We start from the raw sequence: 23,883 nt of genomic DNA, 5'->3' as shown, positions 1-23,883 counted from the left end.
TACGCAGAAAATGCTTCGCCTCAAACCAAGAGAAAGAATCACAGCTTATGATGCACTGAATCACCCGTACTTTTCTGGCGTTGAGACACTTTGATTCCTCTACAGACCTGCATCTTTCTGCTATACCAACATTACAGCAATCTGTGGTTTAGTGTTCGAGAAGATTGTGTACCATTGATTGTGTACCATTGATTGTGTATTTTTCATTGTAAGTGGCCTGACACCAATAGATAGTGCTTGGTAAATACCTTGGTTTGCTAGTTGCTACTCTCCCTCCGGTCTGAGGAAATGATTCATATGTTGCGTAATCTTCTCATTAAGGCGGTCTGAACACCTATAGATACTGCTTGTAAATGGATCATTACTTTGTATGTGAATAATACATTTGTGGTGCATCTTTCGTTTGTTACCTGTTCAAATGAAGTAGGGATTCTCAATTTGTTGGTTAGTCTTGGCAGAACTAACCATTAGCCGGTGTTCGATATCAATTTTGTGAGACAGAAGAAAATTCAAGATTAAATCTTCAAAGTGTGAAAAACAAAGAGACTTAAGTCTTCTAAGTATTGTTCTTGAGAGACCATTAGGTTCCACTTTTACTTCATACCTAGTAGTGGAGCTGCAACATGCTGAAAATGAGCCAGAAAGTAATGCAGTCTGAAAGTTCTCCCGTGTGGCAAAGTGTATTTCTAATGCATCCCAAGAGCAGAAGGTGGAGGTGGCAGAGTAACGTCGGACAGGAAAACAGATCGGACTAGAATAAAGCGGTGGTGGTGAGTTTGGAAGGGATACACGTACATGCTTTATTTATTTGGCCAATACATTGTTGAGTGCAGTCATTTTTACACAAATGATACTAAAGGTCAGATTCTGTGCATAAATAGAGATAGAAAGGCTTTTGTTGGCCATTGTTGAGGTTAGTCTCAATGTGCTTGATAAACCAAAGCCATTATGGAGGGGATCCTGTGCATTGAAACTACGTCATTTTGGTTTAGTTTTCGAAAAATCATTAGCCAGATAACAAATGTTTTTGAAGAACCATACACTCTTTTTAACCTAGCTTTTAAAAATTGTCAACATATATTGTCTAATATCTCAATTTAAAAATAAATAAAAATCAAACATAAGTGAAACATTTTCCGTTAACCAACCCCCCTCCTCCAAAAAAAAAGGCGGTAAATTTCACACACGTTCTTTAAGGTTATGCTTAACATAACATATTTTCCATTCATTTTAAGTATGAAATTTGTTGATGTTAGTAGGAGAAAATTGATAGAAGGTCAATTTTGCCCTTCTAATGCCTGAAATGATTACCAAATATTTCATGGGCTAAACGGTATAATAGCACATTGATTGGGTCACTTATAGTTATAGCCTTACAGGGGAGATAAGTGAGATTACAAGGAGTCTGTAGAGGGAGTTTATGGGATATTGACAAATCTAAGGGGTGGTAAGTGGAATTTATCCAAAAAAAAAAAAAAAAATACTTTAATTATGACGGTTGCGGAAGAGAGATTGGCGCGCCGAGGCGTTTCACTTGTTTTGCCGCCCAACTGAATTTGAGAATACAGAAATTCTCTCTCTATATCTCTCTATTCATATAATATATATATATATATATATATATCGACCATATTACCTCACTCTTTCTCTCTCTACAACTCTCTCTCTCATCTTCGAGAAGTTTGGCTGTTGGAGAAGTTTCAATATATCATCAGCGAATCAGATACATCTCTTTCTGTAAGTCATCATCACTTTAAGAGTGAGTGGTTTTCTTTTCTTCGATGTTCTTTACCTCTTTGTTTTAATTTGTATTCAAGATTTGGAGGGTTTGAAAATCTTGATGATTTCACTGACAGTACACAATGATGATTTGTTGCCCTAGCTATAGTTTTCTGATTCTGGTTTCAGGATTTGAGTGTTAGATTTGATCTTCTTCAACAGATTTGAAATTAGTAATTCTCTCCGTGTTGTAAGATGTCATTTTCAGAGTGCGTAGTATAGTGTGTGTGTGTAAGGGAGTTAATTGAAGGATCTAACGTTGAATTTATTTATCTGACTGCGACATGTTTGATTTCTTTGATACGCGTCTTTAAGAATGAATGATCTTATTTTCTTCTGTTTTCTTTAATTCGTTATTTTAATTTGTATTCAAGATTTTGAGGTTTGAAAATCTGATGATTTCACTGACCATACACAATGATGGTTTCTTGCCCTAATAATCTCAAATATTGTTTACTGATTCTGGTTTTAGAATTTGAGTGTTAATTTCGATATTCAACACTTTCAAATTGTGTGATATATATGTGTGTGTGTGTGTCTATATATATATATATATAGCGTGAGTGTGTGAGTGTGAGGGAGTTAATTGAAGGATCTGACTTTGAATTTATGCTGACTGCGGTGTTGGATTTCTTTGAAGTTTCTTGATATCCCTTTGATATGCATCTTGAAGTCCCCAAATGAAACATTCCAGAAGTGTTTATGTTGCATTTGGGAGTACCGAATCAGTGATTCGGTGCTCCAAAACATAGCTTTATGTTCATAATAACCATGCAAACATAGTGTAGAAATCTGCATTTTATATAGGTTAACATGGTTCTTGACCTGATTTTAAATCTAGACCTTTGTTTTTCACTTTGCAATGAAGGGGCAACACTTCAAGGAAGTGTCAAGAGACAATATGGTGCCCATAAACTAGGTTACAAGATTAATTTGATTCTTAGTTCCAGTATTCTTTGAAAATGGCTCTTACAATACGTGGTATACGTTAATTAAGAAATTAATTTATATCACATTAAGCACAAATGTGTTCATCATCTATACGAGCTTTTATTAGTTTCATTTGTATAGTTAGAATCTAGAATAATAGATGGTCTCTGTTGCTGGTCCTTGACGGAACAGAAACATGATCCGCGTAGGCTGTATAGCTGGGCCAAAGTAAGAGGAATAAGGATCTGTCGAATTGAGTAAGCTGGAAGTCATGGAGTGGAGGGAAATTAAATTCAATTGAACAAAACGTTGCTTGAGATATATGTATGTTCTTGCTTTGGTTACTGTTGCCAAGAAACTGACCTCCATAAACAACTCAAACATAGTCATAAGACAATTACTCTACAGATTATGATTTTTATTTTTTTACGATGTGTTTTCATCTCTGTAAAATCTAAATTATTGTCTTTATATTTCTTTCTATGGCAGGGCAGAGAGACCTGATTGTATGGAGAAGGTAAAAACTATAATTTGGTTTGTCTTATCTGAAATTGTTCCATTAGTTTTTGCTTCTAGAATCTCACAATGATGATGAATTGACAGTACGAGAAACTTGAGAAAATTGGAGCTGGAGGCTTTGCGTTGGTTTTCAAGGCCTTTCACCGTGAGACAAAGGAAACTGTAGCTTTAAAAAAGATTAATATTTTTGACATATTTGAAGGTGTGTCGAGTTCAACAATCAGAGAAATCTCTTTGTTGAGAGGGATGGAACATAGCAATATTGTCAGGTAGTAACTCCCCCAATATTTCTTTAGGTTTACAGAGTTACAAATTACAAATTATAAGATGAAATAATAAAATATAATAACTAAAGATTAAAATTGGAAAAATAACAGTACCTTGCATGAGGTATCTGATCACAACACTCACTTCTCTCATTTTCCAAATTAACGTCAACCTAGGAAAAGATAATTAAATTCAATCGCATTCAGATTGTGTATGAGGTAACACTAACCTCCCTTCTTATGTGAAACCAAAAAAGAAAAGAAACAAAAACACCTACCTCCATTCATTTCTGCTGAATGTAGATAGAACAGTTTATAAAAACTATGTTATAGTCTTAAATAATGCTGAAATATATATCTACAAGGTATGATTGGTAGGAAGCTATCAATTTTCATGGTATGATTGATGAAACATGGATGTGTATTGATGGCTATGTTATAGTCTTAAATAATGCTGAAATATATATCTACAAGATATGATTGGTAGGAAGCTATCAATTTTCATGGTATGATTGATGAAACATGGATGTGTATTGATGGCTATGTTATAGTCTTAAATAATGCTGAAATATATATCTACAAGATATGATTGGTAGGAAGCTATCAATTTTCATGGTATGATTGATGAAACATGGATGTGTATTGATGGTGAATTTTCTTTTATTTCTTCCTTTTTTGATGAAACTAGTCCCCTCTGGATACATGGCAGACTCCAATAACGTGTTAATTTTAACCCACAAAATTTTTCGTGACACGAATTGATGGTGGACTTCATCTCTTGTATGAAAATCCTTTCCTTTGATAGTGGATCCCAACTCTTGTATTAATATTGTAGATGATAATTTTACTTGCCTATTTCTCAGGTTCAGTTAGAATAGTTTCAGTCATCTCCACCTTACATCTGCCAATTCTAAATGTTGAGCTTGGGAATCCATTCTCTTTTGAGTTAAAGACAGGAAGCCATCATAAATTGATGATTGGTGCCACTTGGTGAACTGTCTTGCTCATGTGTATACATTTCTAAACAACATAATGAGGCGCTAGCATCTTTAAGCCAACACGATAAATCATACTGCTCAGGCTTATGTTTTGTGATATAAAAATTTTGTTTGTAAATGATGATTTCGTATAACTATAAAGAATTCACTAACTATTAGTTTTGATTTTGATAGTTATATCTTGTTCATATGATGATGAAGTTTTGGAAAATTTTCCTTCCTATGTTTTACTTTCAGCAGGAAACACCATATGCATTTGCAAAATCATTACCTGAACCTGCATGTTTGCACACTGAAATAATATCAGCAATTTTATGAAACAAAGTCTTATATATTGGGAGTAAAATCCTTGAAACCCTTATTATGATGCTGGTTTTACGGATCTGTAAGTTGGCTCTTGACTTTGTGTCACTGGCTGTTTTTAGCTGTTAACTTTATGTACACCTTGGATTTACCCTAATAAATCAATTGATGGACTTTTGGCTAACAGGTTGTTAGATGTACTGAACACTGTAGAGAATGGAACCAATAAAGTGTATCTCGTTTTTGAGCATATGGATGTTGATCTGAAGATGTTCATGGATACTCATTCAGAGACTGCCAAGGATCCACCTGTTATAAAAGTGGGTGAGATTTGCCATATTGATAATATGTAAAATAATTTCAAAATTATTACTCTTTTACTCTGTAGCTTATAAGCTTAGTTGCTACAATGAACATGATAAATTTTATCAACCATCTGAACTATTTTACCAAACTATTCATGGGTAAGTGTAATGATGTTTGCATCTTGACTCATACTGACCTCAATATTTGTAATTATTGTGTACTATGTTAGCACATGTATTTAGTTAGACATATTTCTGAAATCAAAGTAACTTTTGCTTTTCTTTTTTTCTTTTTTTATGTGGATTGGTGAAATCTAGGCAACTTAGTAGAATATTTTTTTTAGGTTTTTTGGATATACTCAATTGGTCTCAATTGATGTTTCTTTCCAAAGCATTTTAACGCATATTAGTCATGTGAAACTGAAATGACTACAATGTACGTATGTAGAACAAGAACTGTGGGTGAAATTCTAACCTGACTAAAATGTAAACAAGTAGCTTACCCAAAAAAAAAAAAAAAATTGTAAAACAAGTACTGATAGACTAGTACAACCGTAACAAAAGGAAAAGATATTTCATATGCCATACAAAACATATGAGATGATTTAATTTTCATATAGCATCTTAATGCCCTATTAAGTACCACTAACATTTACGTAGTTTTTGCTTTTGATTGGCCCTTGCTTTTCATGATTTACTTTCTCATATTCTTTTTCCTCGCAGAGGTTTCTGCATCAGATACTCAGTGGTCTTGCCTATTGTCATTCTTACAAAATTGTCCACCGAGATCTTAAACCACAGAATTTGCTGATAAACTCCAGTGAAAGAATCCTGAAGACTGCAGACTTTGGATCAGCCAGGGCAGTTGGTGTTCCTCTCACTAAATATACTGGAGGAGACGAGGTGCCAATATTCACCTTTCACTGTCTCAGCCTTTTGGATTTTTTGAGCTTTACGTCCGAGCTTATCACTATGAGCTTTGTGGGCTAGAAACTCAATCATTTGTAGGTTGCATTGCACCTCAGATGATGTTTCAGTATTTTCTTTTATAATATATTCTATTAGAAACTGTCGTCCGATAAATTTCAATAAAAATTGCATTACTTCTATTTTTTTTAAACAAGGAATTTAGTGACACTTGGTGTGCATGTTATGTTGTCTTTAACCTCTGTACTTGGAAATGAATTCATATTAGTGGCCTCTTTTAGAATTGGGGAAACAAGAATAGGTTTTAGTAGGCTACATATTTTATTAGCAAATTGTGGGGCTACTTGATATGGGGCTTGTCTGGACGTCTTTTGAATTTTAACCAGACCCTAATAGATATACATAACATTTTGTTGTAAATTTCTCTCTCTCTCTCTCTCTCTCTCTCTCTCTCTCTCTCTCTAGTTTAGACAAACACCCACTGTTGCCTCTATGAAGATTTTAACCCTCAACCTCCCAGGTGGGAGGAGGAGGTGATAACACTTGAGCTTGTTTTTAGTGCAACCATATTTTTTCTCCATGGCCTTCTCTAGGTTCCCTTTGAAGCAGAAAAATTCTCAATTTTATCCATTCAATTCAAGAAGGGGCATTTGCTGTCTATGTTCTCATATTGTTTGTGTTTCACTTCAGATAGCAACTCTAATTTACATGGCACCTGAAATCTTAAATGGCTTCATATACTCCACCGAAGCTGATTTGTGGTCTGTGGGATGCATATTTGCTGAGATGTGTAACCAGGAGCCTCTGTTTAATGTTTCAGATCATTTTGAACTTTTACGCGAAATGTTCAGGTGGTATATTATTTGGACACTCCCACATGTACAGCAACTGATTGTTGGCATCTTAATGCCTACTAATGGTGCAATACTAACTACTTCTTGGTTCCAATGAAGCTTATTGGGCATACCTGATGGACAAACCTGGCCTGAGGTGACTGAATATTGTCAGTTTTTGGGTATTGCTGAGAATACTCCTCCTAAGGTAGTACAGGTTCTGGTTGTGGTTTTATTTTTCCTGCTTCAGAATGTTAGAAATATATTTACTTTTTTTCTTTTTTTTCTGGATGCAGAATCTGGCAGAAGTAGTTCCGAATCTTGAACCAGCTGGAGTGGATCTTCTTTCTGTAAGTTTCTCCTCATTGTAATTAAGTGGAAATTAGAAGGCCTCAGCTCTGTCCTGAGGAGCCAAGAATTCATTTGGCTGCAAATTATTGATTAGCAATGTAGTATAGCAACTCATAGGAAGCTTGTCCCGTGGCCACTTGGGATTAGCAGCTTTTAAGATGGACACCGGCATATCTAATTATGACAATTGGGCAAATAGTTCATTAAATATAAAGTAGATGATTTTAAAGCATCTTTTGTCTAAGAAAATAAAAAATAAAAAATTAGCTTTACACGTTCAGCTACAAAATTTTAACTTTGTTAATACTCATACCATGGCTTTTGATACGCAGAAAATGCTTTGCTACAACCCAAGAGAAAGAATTACAGCTTTTGATGCACTGAAGCACCCATACTTTGCTAGTGACATTGGGGGACCTTGATTTCTCTACAGACCTGCATCTTTATGTTCTATCAAAATTACAGCTATTTGTAGTTTTAGCGTTGGAGAAGAATTGTGTACTTCCATTGATCGTGCATTATCTCAATTAAGGTGGCCTAAACACCTACAGATGGTGCTTGGAATATACCGTGGTTCGCGATTCTCTCTCTCTGTGTAAAAAAATTACTCGCATGTTACATAAACTTCTGGTTAAACCTGTGAAGCCTTTCTGATTAAGGTGATGGTGTGATTGTGGAAGTGGGATGTCCATCCTTGAAAACATTATTGAACGAAAAAGATCACTTCCTGTTTGCATCAAACTGGTACCATTCATTTCATTGTGATTCAAAACCACCACTGATGGATCCAGTGGTGAAAGTGGGAAGAGAGACTCAAGAATGATTATCAAACCAAATCTAACAAATTATATTTTCATTAAATTTAAGTTCCATAAACCCTACCACAATTAAAAGGAGGATGCAATTCAGAGTCTAAATCAAGAAAACAAGTCTACAATACCACAAGAAATAGAGAGCGAATGGTACAACGTGGCAACATACTCCTAGACTATTGTAGATTTGATATCCTAAATCAAGAAGCACCAATTATCACCACAAAAAATATTTGGCAGCAACACTGTTTCATCACCCTCTTGTATTTCTTCTTGATTTTGGAGGAGTTGTTTGGCAAAATTGTTCAACCAATCGTTGCAGTCTTCTGGTTGCAAGACCATTGGGTCCGGTTTGATTCCTTCTGTGATCAAGTTGCAATCTTCTTGTTGCATGAGCGTTACTTCGGGTTTGATTCTTTCTTTGATCAAGTTGCAGTTTTCTGGTTCTATTAGTGTTACTTCGGGTTCAATTGCTGCTTCGATCACATTGTATTTGTAACGATCCTAAACTGAATACCAAAAATAATAAAAAAAATTTAAAAAAATTTCGACATAACCTCCGCTAAAAATCGTCCTACAACAACCTGTTTAAATGAAAAAAAAAAAAAACGACCTTTCAAGACCTATCCAACCTGCCCCAACACACAATACAAAAGAAATATAATACATTCCCCAATACCACAACATCAACAACCTTCCCAAATTAGCCCATCATCTTCATCCCCTCTCAACTTAAGCATTTACATGGTCTCAGTTTACAACAAAAATAATCAAGTATCTTAGTTATGTTACAGGGCCATGATTTGCAAAAATAAATACTCTTTTACATAGTTTGAGACAATACCAAAAAAAAGGGCTAAGATACAAAAGATAACAAAATACAACTCCTAATCTTCTTCAAGCTTGTAGTGGACTGTCATTCGCCACTTCTTTTTTGAGCCCTGAAAAATGTTAAATAATATGGGTGAGCAAAATTGCTCAGTAGGTGGTGCTTAAGACACATCTCTTGTGTCCCCGTGAATCCAAAAAAGGAACAGGACAATAGGAATCGGAGTCATACTATGTCGGAAACGTGCAACATTAAATCCAATCTCAGAATACACAATATAATGTTGTGAAATGCAATGCATGCCGATGTCGCTCCCCATTTTCAACATTCAAATCCATCACTTTCAAATTCTTAATATAACCCGCCCTTTGGTGACACCGCAACAACATAAGAGAAGGATTGGCTAGTATCCCTGACCCTTGGTACCCCCGCGGCGTCATTTTGTGCCCAGCTAGCTCAACCACGCTTGGGCAATCTCCCTAATTTCCTTTAGGCTATATTAACACACCGGCCCTTTAGTAACCCGCGGCGATCGGGTTTTCTCAAAACCATTTTAATCAAAACTTCTTCTCAAAATTCCCCTTTTTCATTTCAAATCACATTAATCCCATTTCATGCCCAATGCTAGTGCATGGATGCATCATGCCATGTCCAAGTTCATCATTCCATAACTAACTCAAATTTAATTAATATAGCAAGATTCACAAAAATTTTCAAGTAAAACTACAACATGCTTTCATACAATCGAGATCTAGCATGATAGGCATATAAAAATCAACATTTATGTATACTTGTAACCCAAATCAACATATATATATATATATATATATATATATATATATATATATATATATATATATGGAATTCATGAACTTCACAATAAATATGGAACATCAACATTTAAGTATGCTTTTAACACAAATCACATATACACATAACCATGAACTCCATATACAAAACTGAGATACCCCTCAGATCCGAGACACGGGTTGATCAGGCCCAGGCCCAAACCCGAGGGAATATCAAACAATTAATATTTTATAATGAACACGGAATACAAAATAAATTAAGAAATGAAATTAAAGCTGGAAGGAATACAAAATAAAATCCGCAAAATATTATAATTATTAAAATCCATCAAACCCAAACTCCAAAACTCCATCAGTTTACAACTTGGGAATCCATCTCTAGTGGACCCCTATTAAACATCCAAACGGAAGATAGAACAAATGTAATAAACGTCCAGAAATAAAACTATAGAGAGAGCCCTACATCGTCGGAAGAGTGAATAAAGACCTCTGCTCAGCACGAACACGTCTAAGCCTGGAACTGTCGTGTACCTGAAAAATAGAAGTGGGTCAGGCCCACGCGCAAATTCTATACTACTATAATCCAAACAGAGGCCCGATACGCATGTACATCCTAAACAATTCAACAATAGCTAATAGTCCGTAAATATATATATAGTCACACTAAAGGACTCTCACTAGACTACAGGTCGGTCTCAACCTGAATAGAGGTAACATGCTAAAACGCACACGAAGTGGGCATATGTACCTATACCTAAACAGGGTACACCTCCAACCATCGTAGCCAGCTACACATCCCGATGCATATACGCTCCCTAGCCATCGGTCCTGAGGCTCAAGCTCATACCGAGGCACCATAACAGTACATATATAAAATCCATCCAAAATTCCTGGTATTGCCACTCAACAAGTAGTTGCCATGACAATACAAATCCACGGGACTTAACTTTTAGTTAATTCCATTCTTATTCCAAGTAGGTGGGTAATGGTATTGATTTAACAACCAAACCCATCCTTACTATGCCACCGTCCCATACCGGTGCCTACTTTCCAATCCTCCAGTAATCAATAATACCAATAAATCAAGTATATATCAACTAAATTCCAACATCCAACATTCAATGTTAGCAATGATAAAATAAACATTGATAAACAGGGTCACAACAACAACATATACATGCCCAATTTAAGTTGTTCCCTTTACTTTGATATAAAGACAGAATTAATTAAAACTTTCATTTAACACCTTACAAATGACATACAGATATGTAGGGTATGTATCACAAAATCCTAACCTCCACAGTTGATACTAACTGTGATACTGTAAGCATCAAAACAATATTCACAGTATGTATGTAGACATGCTCAAATTATAGTGTTCCACAAAACCGATCTAGTGTTAAACTCAAATCCTCCTAGTATTTAAGTTCCAACAGTTGCTATTACAGAAGTTAAGATAGCTATCATCTAGACCCATCCTTCCAATAATTTATACTAGCAGTGGTAAGAAAAAACGTGAACCACAGAACCACAATACATCCACAAACATGCTTAGTCTAGGTTGAACAAGCATACAACACTACTGTAACTACCAGTTTCATAGCAAAACAGATATTATTTTAGTTTGGTTTACTCTTCATTAATCCTGGAATCATTTAAGAGTGCAAAGAGTATGAAGCCTAAGGGAAAGAGTAAGGATAGAATCTTGCCTCAGAAACTTTTGTTCAAAGTTTCAACGTCGTCTTCTTAAAAAATCCCGGCGAGTTCCAAAACCCCGTTACTGTTCACGGGTACGAAACACTATTCTCGAACTCAAAATCTGATCTTCACCGTTCAGATTGTGCATCACTGAGTCGTGAACCTCTCTTCCAAAATTCAGCTCGATCGGACCACGGACGAAGCGGGATCGGATGTTTGATGAAATCTGGGCAGAATGGAAAAAAACCTGTGAGACCCAGTTACTGTTCATGAGTACGAATCACTGTTCCAGAGGTCAAACTTTGATCTTCACCGTTCAGATTGTGTGTCACGGAGTCGTGAACCTCTCCTCCAAAATTCAGCTGGATCGAACCACGGACGAAGTGGGATCGGATGTTTGATGAAATCTGGGCAAAATAGAAAAAAACCTATGCGACCCAGTTACTGTTCACGAGTTCGAATCACTGTTCCTGAGGTCAAACTCTGATCTCCACCGTTCAGATTGTGCGTCACTGAGTCGTGAACCTCTCCTCCAAAATTCAGCTCGATCGGACCATGGACGAAGCGGGATCGGAGCTTTGATCAAACCTTGGCAGAATGTGAAAAACTGCGTTTTTCCTTCTCCACTTCCACAAAACGTGTGCTTTGTTTAAAAAAAACCCTACACAGACGTCTACCTTATACTTATAGAGTTTTCCTAAACCCTAAGTTCATTTAAGTCCAACTCACAATCCTAACCGGCCCATCCAATTAACGTAGAAAACTATGACGGCTATAATATAAAACCCTAATTTATACTGTAATTAAAACCCTAGTTAGATGTATTTACCTAATTACCCTATTCACCATTAAATACTTAACAAATAATCTAATTGAACAAAATAATAATTAGTTTTTCCAATTAAACTAAATAAGATACACATAAAATAATTAAACCAATTACACTTAAACCATTAATGCCAATTAAATAATTAAAACACTAACAAGTAATTCCAATCAAATAACTAAACCAATTACACTTAAACCATTAATGCCAATTAAATAATTAAAACACTAACAAGTAATTCCAATCAAATAACTAAAAATAAATATCATTTAAATAAATTAAATCACCACAAAAGAAAATAATTAAGCACCTAATAAAAAAAAATAATGACACATAATCAAATAAAATGCACTTAAATAATAAATTAAATACCATTAAATACCAGAAATATCCTTTTTGGGGTATTACATTCTTCCCCCCTAACAAAAGGAATTCCGTCCTCGGAATTCACTCTTACCTTCTTCCAATATTTCAGGAAACCGTGAGCAAATGACATCCTCTCGTTCCCAAGTGGACTCAGACTCATTGTGATGACTCCACTGAACACGAACCAAAGGAATAACCTTATTATGAAAAATCTGATCTCGTCGGTCGACAATACGACACGGTGGCTCTAAATAAGTTGCATCCGGCTGCAACGCAATCTCCCCAACATCGATATGCTGATACCGATCCTCATCTCGAAGAAATTTCCGCAACATGGAAACATGAAACACGTTGTGGACGCGATCCAAAGTATCCGGAAGTGCCAACCGATAAGCAACAGCTCCAATGCGATCCGTAATCATGAATGGACCAACAAATCGCGGTGACAACTTCCCTTTCTTCCCAAAGCGCATAACACCCTTCATAGGAGACACTTTGAGTAAAACCTGATCCCCAACCTGAAACTCCAAAGCCCGAGTACGACGATCAGCATAGCTCTTCTGCCTATTTTGGGCAGTACGCATGCGATCTCGAATAAGAGCAATCTTTTCATAGGTATCCTTGATGAACTCAGGACCTAAGAATTGATTCTCTCCAACCTCCATCCAACAAACAGGTGACCGACACGGTCGACCGTACAATGCCTCAAAATGGTGCCATACCAATAGTCTTCTGGAAACTATTGTTATTAACAAACTCCACAAGTGGCAAATATTCCTCCCAGTGGCTCTTGAAATCCAGAACACACGAGTGAAGCATATCTTCCATAATCTGATTCACCCTCTTAGTCTGTCCGTCAGTCTGAGGATGATAAGCAGTACTAAGGTGTAACTCCGTACCTAAAGCCTGCTGAAAACTCTTCCAAACTCCAGATACAAAGCTCGAATCCCTGTTCGATATAATAGACAATGGAATGTCATGTAGCTTCACAATCTCTGAAATGTAAAGCCTCGCCAACTGCTCCGAAGTGTAGTCAGTGCAAATAGGCAAGAAATGAGCTGACTTGGTCAACCTATCCACAATGACCCATATGGAATTATGCCCCTTGAAAGAATTTGGCAACCCTTCCACAAAATCCATAGATATGCTCTCCCATTTCTACTCCGAAATTGGTAGTGGCTGTAGAGCTCCTGACGGCCTCTGATGATCAATCTTAACCATCTGACAAGTACTACATTGAGAAACAAAAAGAGCAATGTCCCTCTTCATACCTGCCCACCAAAACTGCCGCTTCATATCTTGATACATCTTATCGCCTCCTGGATGAACAGAGAACTCAGAGTGATGAGTCTCAGTCATCACATCCTTCCTCAAATTATCAGCAGAAGGTACCACTAACCGTCCCTTGTACCTTAAACCTCCATCAGCCCCAACATAGTAGAATGGAACCTCTCCGGAAGCTATCTCTGCGACCTTGTCGACACACTGCTGATCGGTGAGTTGTGCTTGTAAAACCTTGCGAATGATGGAAGGTGTAACCACCATGCAAGCCATAAAAGCATCCGATAACTCATCAACACTCTTTAAAGCATTCCACTCAGTAGTGAATAGAGCAGAAAGACTACCAACAGGTCGGCGACTGAGTGCATCCGCCACTACATTCGCTTTCCCTAGATGGTATTGTATAGAAAAATGATAGTCTTTTACAAACTCCAACCACCTGCGCTGTCTCATATTTAGCTCCCGCTGAGTGAACAAGTACTGCAGACTCTTGTGATCATTGAATAATCTGAAGGACTCACACAATAGATAATGCCTCCAAATACGCAAGGCAAAGACCACTGCTGCCAATTCCAAATCATGTGTTGGATAATTAAGCTCATGAGGCTTAAGTTTCCGAGATCCATAAAAAATCGGTCGCTCCTCCTGCATCAATACATATCCAAGACCCTGCCACGAAGCATCCGTGTAAACAAGATACTCTATCCCGCTCTGCGGAGTAGCCAGAACCGGTGCAGAAGTCAGCTTCCTTTTCAGCTCATCAAAAGCTCGCTGACAGTGTTCATCCCACACGAACTGTACACCCTTCTTGGTTAGATGAGTGAGTGGTCCTGCTATCTTGGAGAACCCCTGGATGAATCTCCTGTAATATCCTGCCAGACTGAGAAAACTCCGAATCTCAGTAGGTGATGTAGGCTGTCCCCACTCAACCACCGCTGAAACCTTGGCCGGATCCACTGCTATCCCCTTTTCTGACACCACGTGACCCAGAAATTTCAGCTCCCGCTGCCAAAATTCACACTTCTCGAACTTGGCATATAACTGGTGCTCATGAAGCGTCTGCAAGATTATGCGAAGATGTCTAGCATGATCGTCCTCCGACCGAGAATAGATCAAGATGTCATCAATAAAGACAATAACAAACTGATCCAAATAAGCCCGGAAGACTCTATTCATTAAGTCCATGAATACTGCAGGTGCATTAGTCGTCCCAAACGGCATAACTCGAAACTCATAAGAACCATATCGCGTGAGAAATGCTGTCTTAGGAACATCCTGCTCCCTGACCCTCAGCTGATGATACCCAGAACACAGATCAATCTTGGAGAAATATGTGGCTCCCCTTAACTGATCAAACAAGTCATCAATCCTGGGCAAAGGATACTTGTTACGAATCGTAACCTTGTTCAACTCCCTGTAATCTATACACAGACGAAGCGAACCATCCTTCTTCTTTACAAACAGAACCGGTGCTCCCCAAGGTGATGTATTCCTACGAATAAAATCCTGGCTGAGTAACTGCTGAATCTGATCCCTCAGCTCTTTCATCTCTACCGGTGCCATCCTATAGGGTGCCCTAGCAATAGGCGCAGTGCCTGGAGCTAAATTTATCACAAAATCGATCTCGCGACTAGGTGGCAACCCTGGAATCTCCTGAAATACATCCGGGAAATCCTGTACAATCGGTATGTTATCCAATGACACAGTAATCCCCTCCTCATTTTCCTCCTCCACATGGAACAAATAGGTGCTACCGCCCCCTTTAGAACGTGGCATAGCTATTACATACATATCCTGACCAGGTATGGTAAAAATAATAGATCTATCAAAACAAACAACTTGGGCATGGTAGTGAGACAACCAATCCATCCCAAGTATCACATCATAAGTGTGCATGTCCAGGACCAATAGATTGGCTAGAAATCTAAGTCTGCCAATATCTAATGTCACAGGCCCATCACTTCATGTATAATAGCTGTATCACCCAATGGTGTAGAAATACCCTGAGGTTTAGTGCATACCCTCGTCCTCATCCCAGACAAAGCAACAAAAGTCACAGCTACAAATGAGTGTGTAGCACCCGTATCAAATAAAACACGTCCATGCAAACCATGAATAAGAAACTTACCCTCAATAGTCTGAGGTGCCTGAACATCCTGTGGCATGGGGTTATACACCCTGCCATAGTGCAACTGCTGTGGTGCCTGTCCCTGAGTCTGCAGTGGTGCCGGTAAAACCAGATGTGTCAGTCTTTGAATCCGTGGAACCTGTGGAGCTGGTAGAGGCACTGGCGCCCTCTGTCCCTACTGCACATACTGTCTCTGTCCCTGTCCTTGTCCTGCTTTAGGACACTGCCTGGTGGTATGACCATACTCTCCACAAGTGTAACAACTACCCTGGAAAGTACCAAATGGCCTCCTTTGTCGGTTAGCCTGTGGCTGATCCTGTCCTGCCTGTGGTCCCCCATTCTGTTGCCTCTGAATAGATGCCCCATTCCGTTTAGCATCTGAACCACCTTTGTGCTTCTTCCAAGGTTGTTGTCCTTGGAACTTGCCTTTGTCATTCTGCCGGTGACCATTGCCATTCCCCTTTTTAGCTGACTGATTAGTAGAGTCTTTATCTCCCCGCTTCTCACTACGAGTCTGTCTGATGTCCACAGTCAATTGATACTGTTGTAGAGCGGCGTCTACCACCTGAGCATAGGTAGTATAGGCTGGACTACCTGTAATAGCTCTCTTGATAGACCACATCAGTCCCTTGACAAAACTGTTGCGCTTCTTCTCCTCTGTATCCACCTCCTCCGGTGCAAAGAGAGACAAGCGTGTGAACTGCTGCTCATACTCCTCCACTATTATGTTTCCCTGCTGCAAACTTAGAAACTCGGTCTTCATAGCTGCCCTGACTGCATAGGGAAAATATTTCTCATCAAAGCGAGCACTGAACTCATCATAAGACAATGTCATCCTCTCCTCTGAGGTGGTAACTGTCTCTCACTACTGTAGTGCATCCCCAACTAGCTTGAAAGTAGCAAATATCTGCTTCTGAACCTCCGTGCACTGAACCAAACGAAGATGACGCTCAATGTCCTGTTTCCACTGGTGAGCTGCTCTCGCATCGGTTGAGCCTGAGAACACAGGTGGACTCCCCTTTTTGAAAGAGCTCCTAGCCTTTCCCCAAGAATCCGTCTGAACCACTGGTGCTGGTACAGGTGCCGGCTGTACCTGAGGCTGATTCCGAAGTGCAGCTGTTACCCCAGCCTCTATAGCCCGAGCAACGAGGTCATTGAGGTGAGGAGGAATCTTTGGATCTCTGACCTGGTCCAGAGTCTGTTGAACATTCTCCTGTTCCTCCTGAAACTGATCCATGTCCATTAGGGAAATTCATGCCTTTCAAGTCAACATCCAACAGTACACATGTTTTTCAAAATAAATTTCTAAAATACATAACTCATACTTTCATTCAACATTGATCTAGCATAGTAAGTATATAAAACATGAATTCTATTTCATATAAGCATGCTTAATCGCAACATATCAACTAACACATACTCCCATATTTCATATACAACACTTAAGCAATTTTGCAAGAATTTATACAAGTTAAACATACTAACAACAAATTATGAAAGAATAACTCACAAAAGCACAAGAAATTGTATATTAGAGACCCCTACCTCAAAGGATACAAAAAGCCCCAAAAATCCCAAGATTTTCGAAAATCCCTAGGTTGGCCAAATGGTGATTGGCTCCAATCAAAATTATGGCCGCGATGAGCTCTCCAACTTTGCTTCAAATGGTACTATCAAATTCCCAAATGGTTAGGCTTGATCAAACCTTGAATTGATGAAAGAAATAAAGAAAAAAAGGAAAGTGAGGAAAGAGAGAGAAACTGCCGGGAGAGAGGGATAAAAATGAGGCCACAAATGGCCTCTTGGCCATTAAAAGATATAGTGGTAGGTCCCACCACTAAAATACAAAAAATCTAAACTCTTACTTTATTTTATATATATATATATAAATACACACCAATCACTCAGCATCACAAATACATTTAACCAAATAAATTATGTACAGTAAACAATGCATGAAATGCAATGAACCTGGAAATAAAATTTCCGTATGTAACGACTCCGGTAGCGGGTCCCACCAAGGACCTACCGGCTCAAAAACAGAAAAGACCGAAATGGCAACCAATACATTTTCAAGAGTTCTGAACCTAAGGAAATGTCCCAATCAACACTCTGACACACCCGGTACACCCTACGGTGTCCGACACGCAAAAAGGGTAAAAACAAAAATACCCTCGAAAAAACTGAAAATTCCAAAAAATGAAAATGATTAAAAATCGAAAACATTACACATGCTTCCACTGAGGATCGAACCTCTGACCTCACTTTGGGAAGTATGAGTTTGGTACCGTTAGGCTACCGGCCTGTTGATCCCCTCGACTATCATGAGTGAGGGACAATTTTTCAATGTTCTTCACCAACAGGGAATAGTACCCCCCTCAATATGCGCTAAACCATCCCTCTCTCTCTCTTCATTACCTTTTCTCTATCATCTCTCTACATTAAACCATCCCCCCCTCTCTTTCTCTCTCCACTCTCTCACACTATATATAATAGAGAACATACTCTCGACCCAAAACTGTTCCTCTCTACCTCATTTTCTCTTTTCTCACTCTATGAGAAAACAATCTCTCTATTCAACCCAAAACTGTCCCTCTATGCTAAACAATTCCACTCTCCTTCGCAACACTTTCTCTCCTCTCACTCTGAAAAAAAAAATCTCTCTATTGATCCAAAACCGTCCCTTTCTCTCCCCTCTTACTGGATGGATACATATGTAGAGAGAAGACTGAGCATAAGATTTTTAGATCGAGATGATTCAAAAAGATAAGTTATTAAAGGGACGTAGGCGTGGATAAGAATACGGATCGATGGTGCCGTGTGGAAAATAACTTACTAAAACTTTTTTGATAAATCATTTTCTGCCATTTGGGGATATAAAATAATTTACGTGAAAAATGATTTCCTAAACTTGGAGTCTTTCAAACACCAAAAAATGAAGAAAATGATTTTCGAAAAATATTTTCCGATGAAACAAACGCGGTCGAAATGTAAAATTATAGAACACACAAATGCTTGAAATGAGCTTTGCTTAGTTTAGTTTTTGAAAGAATATTATCAAGAAAGCAAAGAAACTGTTTAAAGAGTTGCACTCACTTTTTATATGAGCTTACAAGGCTCCTACCTCCCAGATGGAGGTCAGGGATTCGAACCTCAGTGTAGGTAATGTGTGTGAATCCCAACTAGGAAAAAATAAAAAAATTGTCAACCAAACATATAATAGGCTAATGTCAGCAATAGAAAATTGATAAAAAGTCAATTTTGTCCTTCTAATTTTGAAAATGGTAGGCTTGGTAGCAAACATTTTATGGGCAAAAGGGTAAAATAGCCAAGTTTGACTGCCATCACTGCCAGTAAAGAAAAATGGAATTACAAAACTTTAGGTATCGATATTGACAAAGGAGGTAAGTGGAATTTAAAACCCCCCAAAATAAATAAATTAATTAATTAATTATGACAGTTGCGGTAGAGGTTTTGGCGCGCGAGTCGTTTCAGCTCATTTGCCGCCCAACTGAATATGCGAATACAGAAATTCTCTCTCCGTATCTCTCTACATATAAAATATATATCAACCATATTACTTCACTCTTTCTCTCTCTACAACTCTCTCTCTCTCTCTCTCATGTTCAAGAGTTTGGTTGTTAGAGAAGTTTCAATATACCATCGGCGAATCAGAGACTTTCTTTCTGCAAGTCATCATCACTTTAAGAGTGAGTATTTTATTTTCTTCGATCTTCTTTACCTCTTTGTTTTAATTTGTATTCAAGATTTGGAGGGTTTAATTTGAAAATCTGATGATATCACTGACCGTACACAATGATGATTTCTTGCCCTAAAGATCTCAGATCTTGTATACTGATTTTGGCTTCCGGATTTGAAATTCTTCAACAGTGTCGAAATTAGTAATTCTCTTCGTGTTTTAAGATGTCATTTTCAGAGTGCGCGGTATAGTGTGTGTGTGTGTGTGTAAGGGAGTTAGTTGAAGGATCTAACGTTGAATTTATATGTCTAACTGCGACATGTTTGATTTCTTTGATCCACGTCTTTAAGAGTGAATGGTTTTCTTTTCTTCTGTTTTCTTTAATTCGTTATTTTAATTTGTATTCAAGATTTTGAGGGTTTGAAAATCTGATGATTTCACTGACCGTACACAATGATGATTTCTTGCCCTAACAATCTCAGATCTTGTTTACTGATTCTGGTTTCAGAATTTGAGTGTTAGATTCAATGTTCAACACTTTCACTGTGTGTGATATATATATATATATATATTTATTTATTTATTTAGAGTGTGCTAGTGTGTGTGTGTGTGTGTGAGTAAGGGAGTTAATTGCAGGATCTGACTTCGAATTTATCTGACTGAGACGTTCAATTTCTTTGAAGTTTCTTGGTATCCCTTTGGTATGCATTTTAAAGGCCCCAAATGGCACATTCCAGAAGGCCTTATGTTGCATTTGGGAGTACCGAGTCGGCAATTCTGTGCTCCCAAACATAGCTTTATGTTCATGCTAACTATGCAAACATAGTGTGGAAATCTGCATTTTACATAGGTCAACATGGTTCTTGACCTGATTTTAAATCTAGACCTTTCTTTACACTTTACAGGGACAAAACTTCAAGGAAGTGTCAAGAGAGAATATGGTACCTATAAATTAGGTTACAAGATTATTTTGATTCTTAGTTCCAGTATTCATTGAAAATGGCTCTTACAATAATTGGTATATTTTAATTAAGAATTATATATATACCACATTAAACACAAATGTGTTAGTTCATCATCTATACTATCTTTTATTAGTTTCATTTTTATAATTAGAATATAGAAGACTAGATGGTCTCTGTTGCTGGTCCTTGATGGACCAGAAACACGATCCGTGTAGGCTGTAGCTGGGCCAAAGTAAGAGGAATAAGGATCTGTCTAATTGAGTAAGGTAGAAGTCATGGAGTAGAGGGAAATTAAATGCAATTGAACAAAACATTGCTTGAGCTATGTGTATGTTCTTGCTTTGATTACCGTTGCCAAGAAACTGACCTCAATAAACAATTCAAACATAGTCATAAGAAAATTACTCTACAGATTATGATTGTTATTTTTGTAAAATGTGTTTTCACATCTGCAAAATCTAAATCATTGTATTTGTATTTTATTTCTATGGCAGGGTAGTGGGACCTGATTGTATGGAGAAGGTAAAAGATATTATTTGGTTTGTATTATCTGAAATTGTTCCATTAGTTTTTGCTTCAAAAAGCTCACAATGATGATGAATGGACAGTACGAGATACTTGAGAATGTTGGAGTTGGAGGCTTTACATCGGTTTACAAGGCCTGCAACCGTGAGACAAAAGAAACTGTTGCTTTAAAAGGGATTCATGTTTTTAACAAATTTGAAGGTGTGGCGAGTTCAATAATCAGAGAAATCTCTTTGTTGAGCGAAATGGAGCATAGCAATATTGTCAGGTAGTAATTCCTCCACTATTTCTGTTGGTTTACAGTTATAAGATGAAAATATGAAATATAATACTGGAGATTAAACTTGGAAAAGCAATAAAACCTGCCATAAGGTATCTGATCACAACACTCACTGCTGTCATTTTCCAAATTAACTTTAACCTAGGAAAAGAGAATTAAATTTAGTTTCATTCAGATTGTGTATGAGGTAACACTGACCTCTCTTCTTATGAGGCTTAAAGAACATTTTGATGTTGGCAACTTAAATTTTCCAAAAGTAAAATCATGAAAGAGATCCATTCAAAAGAACAGTTTGGAAAAGTATATTATAGTCTTAAATATTGCTGAAATATATATCAACAAGATATGATTAGTATGAAGCCGCCAATTTTTCATGGTACTTGGGTATCCATTCTCCTTCGAATTAAAGACAGGAAGCCATCATAAATTGATAATAGATGCCACTTGGTGAACTGCTTGCTCATATGTATACATTTCTAAACAACATCATGAGGCACTAGCATCTTTATACCAACACGTTGAATCATACTGCTCAGGCTTATGTTTTGTGATATAAATATTTTGTTTGAAAATGATGATTTCCTATAACTATAAGTATTTCATCAACTAGGTTTTGAGTTCTGATTTTGGTAGTTAAATTTTGTTCATATGATGAAGTTTTGAAATAATTTCCTACATATGTTTTACTCTCAGCAGGAAACACCTTACACATTTGCAAAATCGTAACCTGCACCTCCATGTTTGCACACTGAAAAATTATCAGCAATTTTACGAAACACTAAGTAATATATATTGAGAGAAAAATCCTTCAAACTCATATTATGATACTGGTTTTACGGATTTGTAAGTTGACTCTTGACTTTGAGTCACTGGTTGTGTTTACCTATTAAGTTTATGTACATCTTGGTTTAGCCTAAGAAATCAATTGATGGACTTCTGGCTTACAGGTTATTAGATGTAGTTGTGGAGAGTGGAACGAATAAAGTGTTTCTTGTTGTCGAGTATATGGATGTTGATCTGAAGAAGTTCATGAATACCAGTTCAGAGACTGCCAAGGATCCACATTTGATAAAAGTGGGTGAGATTTTCCATGTTGATAATATGTAAATGATTTCAAAATTATTATTACTCTTATACTCTGTAGCTTATAAGCTTAGTTGCTCCAATGAACAAGATAAAATTTATCAACCGTCTGAATTATTTTAGCAAATGATTCCAGGGTAGGTGGGTTGTTTGCATCTTGACTCATACTGACCTCACTATTTGTAATTATTGTGAATTATGTAAGCACATGGCATTTTTCCTTTTTTTTAGGGTTTTTGAATGTACTTAATTGGTGTTTATTTCCAATGCATTTCAACACATATTAGTGATGGGAAACGGAAACAACTACAATGTATGTGGAACAAGAACTGTTGGTGAAATTCTAACCTGACTAAAATATAAAGAAGTAGCTTACCCCCCCAAAAAAAAAAAAAATAAATAAATAAATAAAACAAGTACTGATAGACTAGTTCAACAGTAACAAAAGGAAAAGAATATTTCATATGCCATACATAACATATGAGATGATTTAATTTTCATGTAGCATCTTAATGCCCCCTATTAAGTACTAAAATTTACCTAGTTTTCCCTGTGAAGGTGATAATGTTGATAACAAGGGATATCAACAGTTAATTTCACGATTTACTTTCTCATGTTCTTTTTCCCTGCAGAGTTTTCTGCATCAGATACTCAGTGGTCTTGCCTATTGTCATTCTCACAAAATTGTCCACCGAGATCTTAAACCACAGAATTTGCTGATAAACTCTAGTGAAAAAATCCTGAAGCTTGCAGACTTTGGATCAGCCAGGCTAGTTGGTGTTCCTCTCAATAAATATACTGAAGGCGATGAGGTACCAATATTCACCTTTCACTGTCTCAGCTTTCTCTTGGATTTTTTGAGCTTTTAGTCTGAGCTTACCACTATCAGCTTTGTGGGTAAGAAACTGAATCATTTGTAGGTTGCGCTGCAGATGATGTTTCAGTATTTTCTTTATAATGTATTCTATTAGAAACAGTCATCGGATAAATTTCAATAGAAATTGCATTACTTCTTTTTTTTTTTTTTTTTTTTTTTTTAATACAAGAAATTTAGTAACACTTGGTGTGCATGTTGTCTGTAACCTCTGTTCTTGGAAATGAATTCATATTACTTGCTGCTTATATGGCGAAACAAGAATAGGTTTTCTTGGCTACATATATTTTTGAAAATTGTGGGGTTACTTGATATGGGGCTTGTAGTCTTTTGAATTTTAATCAGACCTATTAGATATTACATAACATTTTGTTGTAAATCTCTCTCTCTCTCTCTCTCTCTCTCTCTAGGTTAAACAAACATCCACTATTGTCTCTAATGCAGATTTGAACCCTTAAACAAACATCCACTATTGTCTCCATGACCTTTTCTAGGT

General features: G+C 37.2%; 2 protein-coding genes across 5 annotated transcripts in view; both read left to right on the top strand.

Annotated features, from left to right (window-relative positions):
• The window catches only part of LOC132271183 (cell division control protein 2 homolog), a 32,007-nt gene that overhangs the window by 6,677 nt on the left and 1,447 nt on the right, over positions 1-23,883 (top strand). For 3 of the 4 annotated variants that reach the window (XR_009469661.1, XM_059772481.1, XM_059772482.1), the window contains exon 6: positions 8-419. The exons of the other annotated variant lie outside the window; for it this stretch is intronic. Coding sequence is in view for 2 of the 3 variants with exons in the window: in XM_059772481.1 (XP_059628464.1) it covers positions 8-94 (87 nt within the window). In the remaining variant the exon portion in view is untranslated. Of the gene's footprint in view, positions 1-7; positions 420-23,883 lie in introns of those variants that run through there. 4 annotated transcript variants of the gene reach the window in all.
• Positions 1,292-7,918, top strand: LOC132271181 (cell division control protein 2 homolog). Its single transcript, XM_059772477.1, has 9 exons — positions 1,292-1,737; positions 3,199-3,226; positions 3,313-3,497; positions 4,983-5,115; positions 5,824-6,003; positions 6,718-6,878; positions 6,981-7,068; positions 7,157-7,210; positions 7,544-7,918. The coding sequence occupies exons 2-9, from the start codon at positions 3,218-3,220 to the stop codon at positions 7,631-7,633; spliced, it is 900 nt and encodes a 299-aa protein (XP_059628460.1). The 5' UTR covers positions 1,292-1,737; positions 3,199-3,217; the 3' UTR covers positions 7,634-7,918.

Source organism: Cornus florida, unplaced genomic scaffold (genome assembly GCF_030987335.1).
Source record: "Cornus florida cultivar Cherokee Brave unplaced genomic scaffold, ASM3098733v1 CherokeeBrave_3.0.0_Hap2_Chr08, whole genome shotgun sequence".
Classification (NCBI taxonomy): domain Eukaryota; kingdom Viridiplantae; phylum Streptophyta; class Magnoliopsida; order Cornales; family Cornaceae; genus Cornus; species Cornus florida.
Note: the sequence above shows the minus strand (reverse complement) of the source record. Positions and strands in the feature narration are given on the sequence as shown.

Coding starts and splice junctions, on each gene's coding strand:
- LOC132271181 (XM_059772477.1), top strand. Junction 3,498..4,982: donor GAACATAGCAATATTGTCAG/GTAGTAACTCCC, acceptor TTTGGCTAACAG/GTTGTTAGATGTACTGAACA. Junction 7,211..7,543: donor CTGGAGTGGATCTTCTTTCT/GTAAGTTTCTCC, acceptor TTTGATACGCAG/AAAATGCTTTGCTACAACCC.